Consider the following 14,641-nt stretch of genomic DNA (forward strand, 5'->3'; position numbering starts at 1 on the left):
GATCGCGGTGGAGTACTGCTGGCCGAAGCTCAGTCTTTCTCATACCTCTCCACTCATGTTGTCCGCTACTCTCCCCGCATGAGGAATAAGAAGTAGCACACTTCCCATGTCATTTCTTACTTAACCTTCATGTTTGTCCTGCAAGTACTCATCGTCTAACATCACAGGTCAAGCTGTAATAATTCTGACCGGTAAAGTCCCCACATTCTCCTGTGTGTCGTGTGCCTCAAGTCCGGGACTGATATCCCGTCTCTGAGATTTATCGCGATTCTCGAGGGAATTATCCGCCATCAATCCTGCCTACAGATAGTGGATTCCAGCCCAGTTAGCCCCTGTACTATCGCCGCTCTTTGAGCGAGATAACCAATCAGATCGCAGAGATAGACAGGCCTCCTGGCCGCTTCTGTATTTAGAATAATTGATATTATAGGAATTTTAAATTTTCTTGTTTTGATTGTACAATCAGGTTATTCCTCCGGTGGGTTATATATTTTGTCAATCGTTCCCCATCGATGTCTGGTCCATAGCATTCCCTTTCTCAACCTATTATTTCCGCAAACTTCTAACAAAATGACTGTCGCCAGCGCTTTTGCAACACCGTCAAGCATCTGCTAGGGTGTCATCCCGTAGGTGAGCGTCTGATACATTCTCTCCGTGTATTTACGTCGACGCATATTCCACGTCGACGCTCATTTAAAGGAAACAATCTGATTGGCCTTATATGGAGGCCTTTTTTAGTGTGACAGAGAGTGCTCACAGACGATAGTCAGGTGCAGTACTGGCAAGTTTACGTACTTCCGAGTTGCAACGATCCCGAACCTCGGGTAAGTTCCCAGTGAGCTCTATCGAGATAATGCTCATCTTCCTAGTATATTCAACTGAAGGGCTTTATAAACGTCAAAACATATAGTGGTACATTAATGCGAAGCATTTCCTCCTTCCTAATTTACTCAGAGAGCAAATCTTCCCGCAACAAATTTTTACATAAAAAGAAAGAGGTCTCAGAAGGACCGAGGTTCACCCCGGATCCTCGATCCACCGCACAGAATACCTCCGTTTCCATTGTGGTTGAAGATTTATTCCGCAGAGACGTTCGAACCTCCCTCACTTCATCCAATACAACACCATCCAATATCCCCTAGCCAAACCGGGGTTCTTAGACACTGAAAGCGTGAGGAAGGAAAGAATGAGTGTAGGAACTGCGGCCATCTCACCCAACATGTGAACGGTAATGCCTTTTAAGGACGTCACTGCGATAGAATGAGCGCTGGCACCCTTGCACCCTGCAAACGTAATTTTTATGCATAGAGTGGTTCAGCATATGACGCTGGAGGTTCCTTTGAAATGTATAGCTCTTTGTGCAACCAGGTCTTGTACAACGAAAACCTCGCTGTCTGAGAAAGAAGTGCGGACTGTCACGTATCGAGATAATGGAGGTTCGATGATGCTTGTAGGGTTTTGGCCACGAATCAGGATTTGAGGGAAACGTAGTCATCAAAGATTCAAATGATGGCGTCATAGGGGAGACGATTTGTGGTGCATCTGATGTAATTGATGGAGCCACTGGGACTGCATCCACTATATGCCTTGGAAGGACAGAAGAGACGTGCGAAAGAATCTCCAAAGGAGATTCACCGGGATAGTGCCGCTTGTTCCTTGGTGACAATCGAGAATGTTCTGGTGAAATGGCATTGTCCAAACCTGAAGTGGTAGCAATCAGTCCATCATTATGTTAAAAATGGTGTTAGACACTTGGAATGCTGAGACAAACGTACAATATAGTTGATGCTGCCTTCGTATATGCATACAGCGCAAGAAAAGGGTCCATTTGAGAGTCTTCGTGGTCCTCGAACAGATCTCGGCCTTGTCCAAAGATCGATTCAACCTTTCCGAAGACACTATCTGCCCGTTGTCTCCGCAGAAGATAGAGAGCAAAATCGCCTTGACCTCTGACAGTACCATTAATAAACAAGACCTAAACCTGCTCCCGGCTCACTCACCATCGGCAGACGACACTTCTGGTTTTTTGCCATGAAAATTCGTCTTGTACATTTCCAACATCCATCGCGACAGTATCTCTCGGTTTTCTTTTTCGCTAAACCCGTTGAATACGCTCTCATATAGCTCCGTGAGACTCCTTGGGTTTCGGGATGTCGCCTGAAACATTCGAAAAGAAAGAGCTTCAATCACTCGTTCTGCGAAGAAACTCTCTTACTTGGAATAGGCGCCCGACCCTGAGAACATAAGTTTACCGCGTTTTTCAAAGTTTGCACACAACACATACTTTCTGGCCATTCTTTCATCGCTGGGTCTGGAGGTTGGCCAGGCTGCTGCTGTCTTGGGGTTTAAGGTTGTTCATAGGGTGAGAACGACAGAAGAGAAGTCCCCAAGCGCGGAGACTAGGTTTGTTTCTCTTCGCTTTTATAATTAGTCCATTCGGGGTGTATTTCAATAGGAAAATCTTTCATGGCCGGTTCATCCTATGTACTGGTAATTCTGTCCTATATGCGCTATCATCGTACATGGTTGTAGCTGTAGATCATGGGGGCGACAGACTGGGTCCGTCTATTAGACTCCTCATCAGTAAGGGGCCATTTTATTTTATTCATACTTTTGACTATACGGCCACAATGATAGTGGGACGCGGCGACCGTTCGTCCCTGCTTAGCCGGGCCGATGGAAGTCGTCTCCCTCTGCAAAGTGGGGATTACGTATGTGCAACATTTCGAACCGTAACGATGCTATCTAAGCTCGAGTAGGTGATAGCGGTTTAGTGCAATAGAAAATTCGAATGAGGATCACTACGGAGTACAGTTTCGTTGGATCTATCTTTTCTAATTTTGGCTGGACCCTGTAACGTAATCCACGACCGAGTGCGGCATACGGCCGTATGCACCGTACGGCCGTATAGCACACTGCACCTACCACCGTATTTTTAAATAGTAATTTTTTTTCAGCTAAGACGCCTTACTTGATGTCGTCATGATGAGGCGTTGATATACTGGCTAGTACTGAAGATTCCCAGTAGAATCAATCGATTGATTGATATTAATAATAATAAGAACGGTTGAACACTCTCGAGAGTGTATCATCCAGATGCCATGTGTTACGACACAATTTACTTCCGAGTCTGTTCCTTGTACCATATGAATACTAGTCGAATTAAGTGGACAATGAATATCCTATCCTAAAAGGGTCTTAGTAGTATTTGACTACTGCTTCAGTTCGTCAGATTTGGTCGAGACCTGGAGCGGTAACTTGCCACATAGACAGAGGGTTCTACTCAGTGACCAACCTTTCTCTGTCTGGCATAGTAAGTTGGTATCCTTGGCATTCTGGTGGTCGTAACATCGCGTATCGGAGCCATCTATGGTGTATTTCGACCTGCCCCATGAGTGGTGGTGCCTGATGATGGAGATCTTTGTGCTCGTCTCCATGATAAGATTCATTGCTGTAGGAGTGATTCAGGCTTGAGACAATGATAGTTATAGACGGATGAACGCTTTCACAGGGTTTACTTGTGTTTGCACTCGTTCGTATTGGCTGGTTCGTGGGTAGTCGTCCAATTTTTACTGGTAAAGATTCAAGATGAGAACAGCCCGTTTCTTTGGGGGAAGAAGTTGGGTATCTTATGTGCAAATTCAATAAACTCTAATAAGCAGAAATACATGTATTGGAAAGCAGCGTTCGCAAGGAATTTCAATATTGGATTTCGGGTTTCGTTGTTATAATCTTTACGCACATTTGCGTTTACAAAAGAACACAGAGCAAGGCCAATAACTTATGCTCCATTTTGACCTCTCTCAACACAAACTCAGTCAACAGACCTGTAGCTGTGGCGGTAATGATTTTGTGGCATTAATCAAAAACCTTTAGCAATCACGGCATTCCATTCGTCGCGGAAGTGTTCCAAGAAGTCTTCCTTCGGGCGAGTGGGCTTCCAACCTAGAGATCGTGCCAACGTACCCGAAGTTCTTGCGCTATGTGACACGAAGTTAGCGATCAAAATTCTCAACAAAGGCATAGGGTTCAACCTTACGTCGACGCAAATCCAGACTCCGTCCACATTTTGCTTCCCCACCCAAGCTCCGCTGTTGCTTCAGCGAGTGATATAGTGCGTACTTCCTTTGTTTTAAGCTTGCCCAATTCAAAACCTGTGGTTGCGATGCCATTTGCAACTTCGTTCCAAGAATGCTCTCCATTCTCAGTGAAAAAGATACCCTGCTCTCCGTGAGGGATCACAACTCCTTCAAGCAGTCGTGCCACAAAGACCTCGTATAGAAGTCCAAGATCATGCACGTGCACGTGATTCCAGACACCACTTCCATCGCCGATAACCCACACTTGGCCCTCACGGTAGGCCGAACGGATCATTTTGGGGACTTGGATTGTCAATCTATTGAACTCCCCCTCTCCCTCTCCATAAATATCGGCAGACATCAAAATATAGGTCTTCACACCTTGTTCAATGCCTGTCTCGATAACAGCCAGATCCGTTTCTCGCTGCTCGTAGCTGAAGGCAGCGTTCATCCTACGGAGCGCTGCTACAGTCTTCTTCGGATTATCATCGGTAAATACTCCGGATGGCTCTTCGTCGTACAGTCCAAGATATGGACTATTTCCGATGTTCGAAGTTCCAGACGTCTTGAAATAAGTTATTATCAAAAATATGTTCCAGCAGAACCATCGGTGTGACTAACGTGGATATATTGGACTTGATAGCCCATTGCTTGCTTGCGCTTCGCAAGGCCCGTAATCAATGCTCTGGCGCATCCAGTAGCAAACCCTGACGCAGTATGGACCACAACTGGTCAAGGTAAAATTATTGATTAGTCTGACGCTTTCCTCTGTTGCAGTCAATGGGGATGTATTACCATCATGCTTAGACGCAACATTAGTGATGGTCTCAGTATCATCGAAGCCATTAAACACTATGGTCGCCACTTGAAAACGCTCCTTTAGTACTCTTGCCTGCTCCTCAGTTCGCACGAGAACAGAGATTTCACTCTCTTGGATCGCTTTGGACGGGCTGTTTAGCAGAGCCTTCAAGACTGTCCCACCACTGTATCTTGATTAAGGCTGTGTGTGTGCAATGGAGGATAAAGATGACATACATGTAGCCAGATGCTCCCGTAACCAGAATACGTTTGGGAACCATTGTGACCAGGTGGATATATTGGATAAGATCTGCATATCGTGATAAGTTGCAAGGGCCAGAATGTCCATTATAACTGCTAACTACACACCGTCACGGTGGTAATCGCTTACAAACCACGTCTTGGTACGATCTGCATGTCCACTTTAGGTTGCCTTTCTTCATATGTGACGGCTTGCTCGCTTCTTAGATTTCTGCTCTTCCCTTTTCTCCCCCGCTTCCGCGGACAAATGCTCATCTCACAATACCACCTCGCCCGAGCCTCAAACCCCCTTCCATCACACACCTTCGTAGACTAGTATACTTAATATGGAGTAATTTACTCACTCCCAGAAATAACACATAGGGGCCTTTCCTGCTCATGGCTTAGAAGAAACTCCTTCCTTGCTTGCTGTATAACTTACGAAGTTCAATTCTTCTGAATTACAGTACAAATTATTACTAACAGATAGAAAAAACTAACTCGTAAACCTACTTTAGGCATTTTTATTACTCTCCATATTATAAATCCTGGATTAGTTAGTTATACGAGGGTGATTAGAAATCCTCCTTCCGCTTCCGCCCTACGCGAAGACGGAAGCGGAAACAAAAGCAGCCTGAGTCTCTCCGATGATTTAGTTAAGTTGTTTGACATTGGTTTGTGCTGATTCAGCAGTTGATACCGAAATAGGAAATAACCTGACATATTTTGATAAAATCGCGGTAAGCAAGTAATTCCGCCGTCGATATAACTACCCAGTCTGTAAGAAAGTTGGACACCAAGTCAACCCCTACCTTTTAAATCGATTTTTAACACTGAGACGCAGCAAATATTCCAATATAGCTAGTTTTACATCTATTGGTCCTACGCCCAATCTCTCTGCGCCCACTACACCTTGGTGGTGATCATAATAGGTTCTGCGGAGGCTCGTCAATTCGCAGAGAGGGTGTATTAGGGATCGTCTCGGCAGGGTGTTCCGCCTACTCAACCAACGCCAGGCCCTCCTGGATGCTTAAACCTCCGTCATGTGGTATATACCGCCTAGACCTCGTAGAATTTTCCTTCTTCCTGTCATTCACAGTGCGTAGATCGCTGGCTTTCTTCGCTACAAGCGCTGCCTTATGCCAAAGAACGATAACGGCCTGTGATGATTTGATCAGGTTTTTTTAAGAAGGACTTGGTGGGCTTATTGAGCGCTGCGTAAGTAAAGCCTTAAGCGACGAAGGTTGCCTTTTTGATTGAACAGTAGTCCTAGGTGGTTTTGATGGAAATGCACTAGATCTACTGCATGAGCCGGCTATCAGGGGTTGTAGGCGTGTGAATAACCATATTTAGCTTCGAACGTACTCGATCTACGTCGCGTCGTACCAGAGCTGCTGCGGCAAAGCTCGTTTGAATAGTTTCTATTTTGCACGCCTCTGCACGTGCGTAGGGGTACAATGCTAGGATATCTAGCTTGTCGATGGACATGAATTCTCAACGGAGCGACTTTACGAATGTTTCAGCACGGCCAAACACATTGTATCAAGCGGTTATAATATGCGTGAAGAGTGCGCTGGTATATGGAGAGCTATCATGTTGTTTCCTTGCGAATTTTGTCAACGGAGCCATGAGGTGGCTGCCGTGACCATCAAGAATCCAAAGTTGATAATTTCCATGCGAATGTGACGATGTATATGGGATAAAAACCTGCTGGAGCCGTTGTCGGCTCACAGATTGACCCAAATTTCCTTTGTTCTGTATAGTAACTTGGTATTCCTGGTAACTTGGCTGCTGTAACCCCAAGTACCAGAACCATTTAAGGGGTATTTCGACCTACCCCAGGGCATCTTCTATTTGGACGGAATCAACCATCTTATTCATCTGATGCTGGTTCGACTTGAACTCATTCGCCAATATGCATACTAGTCTATACTGCATCAGCTTGCTCTGAGAGCTTATTTCGTCTGCAGTCCGTCCGCTTTGACTAACCTGAAACGCCGATCGAGTAGTAAATTACCAAACAATACCTCGCGATAGTGTTATCCTTAAGACCCCTTACCGCCCTGATTACATCGGATTACGGCCTTGGCCCTTAGTCATTGTCGGAGTAGCAGGCTGGTGCATACCCGGAGAGGAGGAAATACTGTATATCCTTGCTCCGGGCTATCCACCTGACTGCTCGACACATATCAATGATGAATCACATGATCTCCACAGGATCCAAACATTGCGCCATTCTGTAGTTTGGTTTTCCGGTCACGGGAACGGAGTTGAACGTTCAAATGCCGGACGATCCGTGACCCCAAAGTCGTAATACCAAATCATCATTTGTATCATAATGCCCGAACGACAGTCTAGCAGTTGTGACCCATGCCGGAAAGCGCGAATTGATAGCGATGCTAACCGAAAGACCCCATATTCATGCTCTAACTGTATTCGAAGGAGGCTCAAATGCACAGACACGGTAAGATGACTCTTCCCGATTGCACCTTGTTCATACCTGACTATTGTAGCGGCTGGGAATTAGAAAAGCTCAGTCGACGAACAATGTTCCTGCGATCTCTAGTTCCACACGAAGCAATGCAGATATTCGTCTGCAGACCGACTTAGATCGCCGACAAAATGCTCTGTCTTTCCATACCCTATTATGGGATATCTTCGCCACCCAGTTCGAGCCCTAGCTTGGCTTATGGATAGGGAACGACTGCTGTCCTTTCAAGTGCCTGCCCACGGTAAGGTCAAACCCTCGTGCGATCTCGACATCCAACTGACTGCCAGGCCCCGAAAACGCTCATCACGAGGTTAATGATGACTCTAGATGAAGGCAATAGCCAATTTTGCCGGAGCCCGGAAAGTCGCAGCGTGGTTTCGGTGACCGAGGATAACGTCCTGACCAATAAGGCCCCTGTACATGCGATCTACGCATTTTCCGTGCGTTGGGTTATCTCTAGGCCACCGAAGATCGACTCCGACTGTTATGCTGATATCACACAAGAAGCTCAAGATAGGCTCTCAGACGTCCTGTGGCATCGCGCCTGAGGAAATATGTATCCTCTTCTAGGACGACCAAGTTACCGGTCCAGTCTAGCTCTATATTTGTTCGGAATCACGCCTGTCACATCACAAAACCCGGAATCACGATTTAGTGATGTATGCCTAGCTACGTCATTGATGCAATTGAAAGAGCTCAGGCTCGGCGACTTCAATCGATCCCATTCAAATGATTCAAGTGCATGTCTTGGAGGAGAAAATACGGCGAACATGTCGCTGTGCTAGGAAACCGAAATTAAAAGTTGGGATTGAAGGTACGTAGATGACGTTCTCTGACTTTCAGACGGTGGGTATGAGTTAACTCCCAGAAAGGCCGTGCTTTATGAAGCCACGCCGGCACGAAAATTCTATGGGTGTCTAGACCGCGGACGCTTGATTGAGCTTAGTGGCTGTACTTTTCAATCATTCATCGCGAGATTGTTTCGAGGCTAAGATCATCTTCTATTCAACCGTGGGTTCTGCGACACCCTTCTGGTTCCACGACGCGCATTTTGGTTTGCGACACTCGTTTTGTTCTGCGACACCCTTTTGGTTCTATGTCCGATATAGCTCATATAGTATTGGTATTCGAAGAACTGTCATGATGGATCGTGGTCGCTTTCAAACAGACGTTCACGATGCTACGTACTTTCTGACTGAAGAAGAGGAAGCGCAGAGAACAATGCGAAATCCCGCTGTCTAACACTAGATTTGACAGTAAAGATTAAGCATGAATGGCGCGTCATAAGCACAACGAGATCATCAGGTCGCTAGGTTCGACTACAGACTGGCTTAAAGAGTCACATAAGGAAGTCTTTGAACGGAATAGGAATGCGAACGCATACTGCTTGATCCATGCGACTACTAAAACGGCTCCCTGTAGCCACCAAGACTGATCACCCAAGGTATTAAGGCCGGTTTACCGATATAGCTCATAGGGATATTCGAAGCACCGTCATAAAGACTTTCGCCCAGTCTTTGATTATCGAGAGCCGATCAAGCCCTCAGTATATATAACTACGCTAACTCACCAGGGTTCAAATAAGAGTCCTCTGGATGAGAATATGACCCATAAAAGCGTGAGAGCAGCTGACGACCATCCCCAAAATGAGTCGCAGGGGACATTCAGAGATGATGAAGCCAACGTTCTCCCCAAGTCCTTTATTAAATCCACTACACTAAGGTCTACGGTTGTCTTCAAATCTGATAATAGCCATGGGCCTACTACCCATTCTCATAGCTCTGAACAACTATCGACCCCCTGAAATAAATGCGTCAGAAAATGAAGACTCAGAGCCGGAAGGTCCAATTCTGAGAATCCCTGAGTGGCACACAAGATGGAAGTGGTTTATTTCACCTTCTGGTCTTGCCTGGGTGGACCATTTAGACACTTTCTGTGACAAGAGCCTATTCTTTGGTAAAAGAGTGCATTCTGCAGCGAATACTGAGACTGGAGAGGAGAGAGAGAAGGAAGAAGTGCTGGGGGTGCAGTGCTTGCCCTCATACCCTTCAGTCTCCGCCAATCAGATCGCTCGAAACTAGCTGGTCTATCAACACACAGTTTCCCAGTATCACACTTTTCATGTAGGTGTGCCCAAGAAATACGCAAGGAAAGGGTTTTCTATCTATGATTAGCTCCAACGTAATATCACTCGTGCGACATACTTCCGGGGAGGGAATACAGATGGAGTGAATGCTGTTTATATGTTTTCAACTGAAGAGGAGTGAAAACTCGTGACAGAAGGTAAACTTAAGAGAGTTAAAGATCCCGCTATAATCCCCATGAAGCGGGTCTCCAGAAACGTGAAAGATCTTTAAAATGAGGCTTTTAGAGTGACGATGGTATCTTCAGACTATCCAGAGCTCGATAATACCCTTATAGAAGAATATTAAATACCGGAAGGCTTTCCTGGGATATCTATTGATTTGAGAGCGTACGTGTTTCGTGAAGGAAATCCTAAGAGCAATTGAATACCAGAAGCCTCATCTCATGACAGGAATTGTCTCGTGTAGGCCGCCTTGAGATATTGTAGTCAAGACTAATGATATAACTAAAACGAGCCTCCTATGACTAAGCTTCTAAGAGACCTGAGCTTCCAAGACCTTAATCATATGATGGGCCTCTTGGGAAGGCTCTATTCCTGAGAGAATTGTCTTAAGACGAAACTAGTCCTGTGAGATCCGACCAGAGAACAGAGGGCAGACAAGAAGAGGTACGTTATGAGAGACTGTTCTTCGAGTTGAGGGCGTCCTATAACTAATGGTCATCCTAGGCCTAACTCAGTTTAAGACAGGTAGGGGCCAGCCAATAGTGTTGCGCTGCGGAGGTGGATTCAGTGGTTTAGTCCCGGGATCCCATTGGCTCACTTTGTTCATTGCCTGCTAAAGTGGGTCACTGTGGCAATACGGAGTCCAACTACCGCAGTAGCCTTTTATTCGGGAGTGTTTGGTGTGGCCAGACGCCCCGCGGACACACTGTATTGTGGCTGAGTGTCGAGCAGGGTGGTCTTGATATTGTGGGGGTTACAAGTTTGCGGGTTTGGCGGTAGCGCGCGCTGTTCGCCATTTATAGTATTGCCTCTCACTAACCTCCCAAACTGAGGGGGCGGTGCTTCGATGCGACGATGGAGGATGGCACGAACACGGTTTTTGTGACATTTGGCGACGACCTGGCTGTAAGTGAGGAGACAGTGGATTCGGGCACTCCGCGATGATCGGCCGGCGAAACGCCAGCAGTAGACTTGACCAGTGTATCTATGGAGATCGCGGACCCAGCGAGGACATAGTGAAACTAACGTTCTAACCTGTTCACTACTTCCATGGCAGTGGCAACACTACTAACAGTCTAACAGTCTCCTTTTTTTGCCGCGGACTAGCACAACGAGAACGAGGCTCGCGCCACCGGCTGGGCTCTGCATGTGGAAGCCAAAAGAGAAATCTCCACTTAATGCTACGATGCGCACGTCTCGTTGGTCGACAAGCCTATCCGCCGTTTTGCTTGAAGAACGTGCTCGAGCCATGTTGCCGAATTCCTGGGTCGCTGATGGATTCTTGCGAACATTACAGTACTTTCAAGGGGCCCTGAGCGGCTCGAGTTGAATCCAATGTTGGCCAGACTTCTGTCCCCAGTCGCCTATGCCAAAATTAGCGAGGTTCCAAGTAATCAATCGTCAAAGGTTAAAATTAATGGCCCCATGTATGGAGTGCAAGATGGGCAAATGGCGTCCACCGGACTCGCTCTTCTTTGGGGAAGGTTTGACAGGGTTCTCATGATTCTAACTTTCTCCACGTTTCATTGATTCCATGGATTCATTAGAATGCCGTCGGACACTTCGGGACTTTTGGTCATAGGCAGCCGGTACCTGATAACTTCTGACAGCCCTGAGCCAATATGTAGTTGAATAATGATTATGAGATTATTTGTCAGTGGACAGGTCCGACAGATACAGTAGTTGCTTAAAATCTTGTCAAGCGTGGATAGCAATGATCTTCAGGCGTGGTAGGAAAACTGTAACTTTGAACTCCACAGGCTGCCCCTTCGGCTCGTAGTTTAAACTTCACACACCTAGAGTGTGTACGGCCGTATATCACCCGTCCTAGTGCCTCAGGTGCCTCGGATAGTTTTTATTACCTATTACTCCCAGAAATTTATCACCATTTCAGCCCGCGTTGCCCGGCCCTCTTCTTGCCACTGACGACTCCGATTGTAATGCTTGGCTCTGGTCAGTGAATTTTCCTTCATAATTCTCTTTTCTTTCTTCAATTCCTTCCCCTAAACTCCCTCCCGTCCTGGTAGCCCCTCTGGGAGAGAGAGGGTGAATAGGAAATTCGGCCTATCTATACTTGATTATTGCTCTTCGGAGAATCATGTATATTAAGTGACCCACGACGCCAAATTAGCCATCACCATGCTACCGTTGGAGGGTCGCAGCAAGTCGATCTTTATCGTCACTACTATCTTTTTGGGTATTTCGTTTATTGCGGTTTGTCTGCGATGCTTTGTTCGACTCAGGCTCATCAAGGCCTTCGGCTTGGATGATGCGCTGATGGTTTTCGCGATGGTAAATGAGTGGCCTCGTTTTGCATCAAAGGTCGTCTCGTGTTTCTCGGAGTTGCTAACGACCTCTTTTCTAGTGTCTCAATATTCTTTTTGCGCTGTGTGGAATCACTGGCTCGTTGTATGGGCTGGGTCAGAAGTCACTGGAGCTCCTGCTGGTACGAAAGACCATGGAGACCGCTATGTTTGTAAGTTCTCCAAAATATGCGAGGAAAGTAAGAACAAATCAGTGACTAATAACCAACTCAAAGTGGTGGTGGCTAGGTCAAACTAGTTACGTATGGACTTGCACCATAGCAAAGATCTCTATCGCCGTCGCTCTTCTCCGCCTTACGGTCGTGCGGGCTCATGCGATCATCCTTTGGGGGTCATCGGCGTGACCTCAGTTGTCGGTCTGATTTTCTGGTTCATATTGACTCTTCAGTGCCAACCCGTCTCCTTTTTCTGGACTCGGGTTCGACTGGAGCTCGATCCGACCGCGCCCGTCCACGGTACTTGCCTGAGTCTAGATACCCTCCTCGATATGTCCTACGTCTACAGTGCTACCGCTGCGTTGTGTGACTTTACCTTGGGAATTCTGCCTGTATTCCTTGTGTGGAATCTCCAGATGAATGTTAGGACAAAGGCCGCCTTGGCCGGTATTTTGGCCCTTGGCGGTATTGCAAGCGCTGCAGTCATTGTCCGTATTCCATATCTCTCGGACTACAAGGATCCGGACTTTTTGTGTAAGTTCGCACTGTATACACCATATACCTTTTCTCGGAAACGTTGACTACCAATGCTTTTTCTTTCTGCAGACGCAACCACCAACATCTCTATCTGGTCCAACGTCGAAACCGGTCTCGGTATCGCAGCAGGCAGTCTCGTCACACTCCGTCCTCTATTCCGCTGGCTCCGCGACCCCAGCTACAGAGGAACTCGAAGCAAGCAAACCGGCGGCAGCGTGCCACTCTCGAACATGAGTGGAAAACAGACTACCCCCTCTACTCCTCGATATTGGCGACCCGATATATACCAGGATGACTCCCATGCTGCGGTTACGACTGTTCATACCTCGAATCGAGGTAGTCGCACCAGCAGTCAAGAGGATCTTAATCCCAAGCAGCAAACGAATCAGGCCATGTATTTCCAAGGCGTGAATGTGCAGAAGACATTCTATGTCTCGGAGACTTCAGAATAGCATCATACTGCATATATTTCATTTTGTTAATGGAACGGTCAATCTCTGAATCTACCCTGGTTATTTGATGGGTCACGGTGCTAGAGGCATAGAGTTCATGTATACCCAACCTTAGATGGATCTTAATTCATGTTTCCTTTAGTAACCTCGCATGGTGGTGGTTCAAGAAAATGAATCTCGATTGAGGTGGAAAGCCGACAGAACGAGATATGCTTCAACATCCTTCCAGGATATTTTTCAATGTGTTTCTTGACTGGTCTAGACTCTTATATTCTATCCATGACTACCTATATAGTGGGATGGCGAAAATTGGATGTTCCGATATTGTCATAGGGTCTTGCAGGTACTGCCCATGGGGTCGCATCCGATGGAGCCTTGGATATATATCTCGAGAAGCTCGACCAATGTAGCGACCGATGAAATTGCTGTCAAAATCGAGGCTAGTGCAATCGGTCAAGCATCTAGATCCATTTTCTCCAGAATTAATTAACGTTTCTGTTCTTCAAGAACACCAAAATCAAGCTAAAGCCGCCAAAGAATCCTCCGTGGATTCCTTCCTATCCACTTCCCAATCGAGATTATCGATCTGCATCAGTTTGTCGGCTCAATTTGATTGCAAATTCATGAAGCAAAATTCTTCTCCCTCTTCAACAAAGAAAGCAACGCGGAAAAACGGCTTCCGTGCTTGAACTTGAATCATTGAACTAGACCTGCAACACGATATACATGCTTTATCCTGCAAAAGGGTAGCATCCGATATATCCCGTGATTGGTGCTCGGCAGATAGGACACTTCTCCGTTGTTCCAAGACTTCCTGCGCATGACCTGCAGACCATGTGTCCACATAGAATGAACACCCAGCGATCTGGCTGCATATAGCAGATCTTGTACTCTAAAATACGTTTTTCTCTTTGTTGGGAAAGTTCCTCTTCCGTCTTTTGGTGCCTCTCCCTCTCCTGGCGAAGTTCATCTCGAAGTTGGCGATTTTTCTCTTGTAGCCGTTGTGTTTTATGGCTAACTGCCTTTCGAAGCTCCTCAAAGGCGTTGTCCTGGTCCGTTGTTAGTTAAGGAAGAAGAAGGCCTTGTGAGGAAACTGGTACCAATGCAGACGATTCCTTCGTTTCAGTTCTTTTGCGTTTGCGTGATGGTGTCGTTTCCGTCTCATCATTGACTGCTTCAACGATCATGTTCTCGAACTCCCGGTAACTGTAATCACGGCGAGGGGCCCTCCGAGGTCGTGAACTACCTGGCTCGAGG

General features: G+C 46.5%; 3 protein-coding genes across 3 annotated transcripts; 1 reads left to right on the forward strand and 2 right to left on the reverse strand.

Moving 5' to 3' along the window:
• Positions 1-3,862: 3,862 nt before the first annotated feature.
• On the reverse strand, positions 3,863-5,158 carry N7458_000976 (uncharacterized protein; the record flags this gene model as incomplete). The annotated part of the gene is made up of 5 exons (XM_056904370.1): positions 3,863-3,980; positions 4,040-4,644; positions 4,701-4,807; positions 4,875-5,062; positions 5,115-5,158. 5 exons carry the CDS (start codon positions 5,156-5,158, stop codon positions 3,863-3,865), a joined length of 1,062 nt encoding a protein of 353 aa, XP_056772137.1.
• A 6,897-nt stretch (positions 5,159-12,055) lies between these two features.
• On the forward strand, positions 12,056-13,384 carry N7458_000977 (uncharacterized protein; the record flags this gene model as incomplete). The annotated part of the gene is made up of 4 exons (XM_056904371.1): positions 12,056-12,208; positions 12,282-12,392; positions 12,479-12,929; positions 13,002-13,384. The coding sequence occupies 4 exons, from the start codon at positions 12,056-12,058 to the stop codon at positions 13,382-13,384; spliced, it is 1,098 nt and encodes a 365-aa protein (XP_056772138.1).
• Positions 13,385-14,115: 731 nt separating this feature from the next.
• On the reverse strand, positions 14,116-14,571 carry N7458_000978 (uncharacterized protein; the record flags this gene model as incomplete). The annotated part of the gene is made up of 2 exons (XM_056904372.1): positions 14,116-14,433; positions 14,485-14,571. 2 exons carry the CDS (start codon positions 14,569-14,571, stop codon positions 14,116-14,118), a joined length of 405 nt encoding a protein of 134 aa, XP_056772139.1.
• Between the last annotated feature and the right edge of the window lie 70 nt (positions 14,572-14,641).

The sequence above is a fragment of the Penicillium daleae genome (assembly GCF_028827525.1).
Source record: "Penicillium daleae strain IBT 16125 chromosome Unknown utg000001l_segment0_segment0, whole genome shotgun sequence".
In the NCBI taxonomy this organism is placed as follows: Eukaryota; Fungi; Ascomycota; class Eurotiomycetes; order Eurotiales; family Aspergillaceae; genus Penicillium; species Penicillium daleae.